The following is a 3,287-nucleotide window of genomic DNA, read 5'->3' as shown; positions in this document are numbered from 1 at the left end:
ATATACTGTAAAGTAAATTGACTATATATTTTGGGCGTCTGGATTAAATGATCTGGCAAACTAGTGGAACAGGTTTAGACGGCCTGAATGATAATCTCCTACTTATTCTTTCTATCTAACGTGCCAGAATTGCCCCTTTATTCCATGAGCTGTGACTACACTTGCGTTTAAAACTATCTGCAGAAAGAGAGTAAAGGTAGAAAGTCACCACAAGGTACGGATGGAGAAAAGATCTTACTCATAGATGCAATTTTTGGAATTAACTTAGACACCAAAACAACGAGCCTTCAACAGCGGGTGGAAACGTGGGCAAGAGGGAAGCACAAGAAACATGTCAGACAAGATTTAAAACTCAGAAAAAAAGCCAGAACAGGAGTCGGAATCAGCGACAGAGAAAAGCCGAAAGATTAAAACAGGATCGATTTACAGTTGCAAAGAGTTCTGATTGCCATTGATGTACTGAACAACGCCATTTGCAACAGTAATAATAATTACATTTGATGTAGCGCTTCTCACGTCGGGAGGACATTTTCAAAGCGCTTCGAAGGCTTCACCTGATACACTGTAAAGCGTAGTGACTGTGTGTTTTGCAGGCAAACTTCTGAACAAGGTGACGATTTATTTTTGTGCATCCGAGACCAGCCCCGGAGGAAAAATCCACCAGACAAACAACCCATCCCAACCCGTTGCACAGGCACGAGCGAGTGGGGCGTGATGGAAGGCAGGAGTGCGATAAAAGGTACATTGTACCTCCTCTTAACGGTACTCGGAATCCCAGGTAATCTGACCATCATCTCGTCCTTTGTGCACATTGCGCAGCACGATCGCAGACTGCACCCGGCCGATAAAATCGTGGGCAACCTGGCCTTGGTGAACCTCGCCGTCGTGTTGGTCAGATGCGTCCCAGAGACCACGGCGGCCTTCGGACTCGAGCAACTCTTTGACGATAACGGCTGCAAGATCGTCATATTCATCTACAGGACCACCAGGTCTCTGTCCATCTGGCTGACCTTCCTGCTGAGCGGCTTTCAGGGAATCACGCTCGCTCCGTCCACCCCCAAGTGGTCCATCGCCAAACGCCTGGCGCCCAGATGCCTCCCCGGTGCCCTTGCCCTCCTGTGGCTCCTCAACATGTGCCTCAGCACCTCGGCCATCTTGTTTTCCATCTCCTCGGGCAATAACTCCACCAGGAAGAAGTTCGCCGTGAACCTCGAATACTGCTTGGTCAAGTTCCCCTCACGGGCTGTGAAGATCGCCATCGGAGCCCTGCAGACCTCCAGAGACGTCATCCCCATCGCCCTCATGATCCTCGCCAGCGCGTACATATTGCTGATCCTCTACAAGCATCACCAGCAAGTCAAAGGCCTTAGGAGCTCCAGCAAAGGTCAGAAGTCCTCTGCCGAGACCAGGGCGGCCAAGGCTGTGTTGACCCTCGTCACGTTGTACGTCCTCTTCTTTGGCATTGATAACATCATGTGGGTTTACACCTTGACGGTGGCTGAGACCATGCAGACCTCGGTCACCTCAGACATAAGGGTCTTCTTTTCCTCGCTGTACGCGTCGGTCAGCCCGATTGTAATCATCGCGTCCAACAAGAAAATCCAGAACAAGATGAAGTGCACAAAGGCAAAGCCGGAGATGGAAGCTTCGGAAACTGTTCCTTCCCACAATTGAAAAGCCAACGGATCAAACCCTTCCCATCTCTCTTTTTTCCTTGTGGCTTCCTGTAGCGTACTGGTTAGAGCGCTCGCCTCGCAGGCGAGAGGACCCGGGTTCGATTCCCGGCCGGGGCGAAATCTTAGGCAAGTTTCCTTTACTCCACACGTCACTGTTTACCTAGCAGTAAGTAGGAACCTGGTTGTTAGTCGACTGACGGATCGCTTTCCGGGGGTAATAATCCCTTCAAAAACAATAAATAAATAGAACGTAATAATAATAATTGATCACTCTATTTAGGATTGTTTGTGGGACACTGCTGTGCGCAATTGCCTGCCCCGTTTCACTCACAAAATATGCAGTCATTTCACTTTACAGTGTATTCTGTGAAGCGCTTTGAGACGTCTCAATGACGTGATAAGAATTATTATTATTAAAAGATGCAAACCTTTGCCTCTGACACGTTTCAGCTTTGACATAAACATTAAATAAATGCGTGTTCTTCACAATGGAGCCTGGAGGATTTGCACGGATGCGTAGCTGTTGCTTGGGTTCAAGTCCTGAAAGTGCTGCCCTTGCCTTGACCTTTAAGACCACTTTGTCTTAAGATTTAAGATCATGCAGAAACGCGGCAAAAATAACGAAATTCCCTCTTTGTTCGGAAGCCCTGATAAAAAGACAGAAGAATTCAGCTTACGATGCTGTCAATGCATACAAAACACTCATTTCTCAGTAGCATCCCCTTCTACATGGCAGCTGCTGTGGCTTTTGTTACTATAAACTGGATTAATGTTTCAATTCACATTTGGCTTTTGCGCCACTCTACACTGTGCCAAAGCCAATATTGAATCAACTGGGCTCCGTAACATAGGCTGGAGATGAGTGCATTCAACATCTCACTGGAATAAGCACTGGGGATCATTGGCGAGCTGTAAAATTCTCTGCTTGTAATAAACAATTAATCTGCATTATATCCATCAAGATGTGTGTGGGGTTGTTTGTTTGATTCAGTCGTGCTTACGGTCAACCTCCTCCCTTTCCCCCCAGCTCGGCGTCAGGCTCTTAAGTGCTCCGACGCGCTGAAGGGTGCTATATAAATGGAAGTTGTTGTTGTTGTTGTTGTTGTTGATGATGATGATTCTATTGATGCTGTGAAGGGACAATGGTTTCCGTGGGTTATTCTGAAACAATGAGATCAAATGGGCTAAAGGGAGTTCTTCATCTAAACCTTTCTTGTCATCTATTGCGTCCTTTATCTCCATGAAAGTGTGGAAATGTTTTGTTTACTTTTCACTTCCATTAGTTTAGCCAAACGTTTTCTACCACGTAAAAATCCAAAGGGAGTAAATAGTGCCGCCTAAAGCCCTATCTGTAACCTGCTGTTTCTGAGCAAAACTGTTGGAAATCATCGGATAATCCCAATCTGAGAGAAAGCATTAGCATTAACAAGTGTCTCAACAAGTGAACTGTCATTAACACTTCCCCACATTCTGTGCACGCAAACGAAATGTGACTTCCGCAGTAACATTACGACCAACAAAGAAACAGCTTCTTATGAAAGTAGAAAAATCAGGGTCCAAATTGCCACGATTGACATTAACACTGGTGATATTATCACAGCTTTGACCTGA

The 3,287-nt window shown here is 46.2% G+C and overlaps 1 protein-coding gene across 1 annotated transcript; it reads left to right on the top strand.

Moving 5' to 3' along the window:
• Positions 1–714: 714 nt before the first annotated feature.
• LOC103179178 (olfactory receptor class A-like protein 1) lies at positions 715–1,674 on the top strand. The gene has a single exon (XM_007894310.2). The coding sequence runs from the start codon at positions 715–717 to the stop codon at positions 1,672–1,674; it is 960 nt and encodes a 319-aa protein (XP_007892501.2).
• Positions 1,675–3,287: the final 1,613 nt, after the last annotated feature.

The sequence above is a fragment of the Callorhinchus milii genome, unplaced genomic scaffold (genome assembly GCF_018977255.1).
Source record: "Callorhinchus milii isolate IMCB2004 unplaced genomic scaffold, IMCB_Cmil_1.0 Scaffold19, whole genome shotgun sequence".
In the NCBI taxonomy this organism is placed as follows: domain Eukaryota; kingdom Metazoa; phylum Chordata; class Chondrichthyes; order Chimaeriformes; family Callorhinchidae; genus Callorhinchus; species Callorhinchus milii.
Note: the sequence above shows the minus strand (reverse complement) of the source record. Positions and strands in the feature narration are given on the sequence as shown.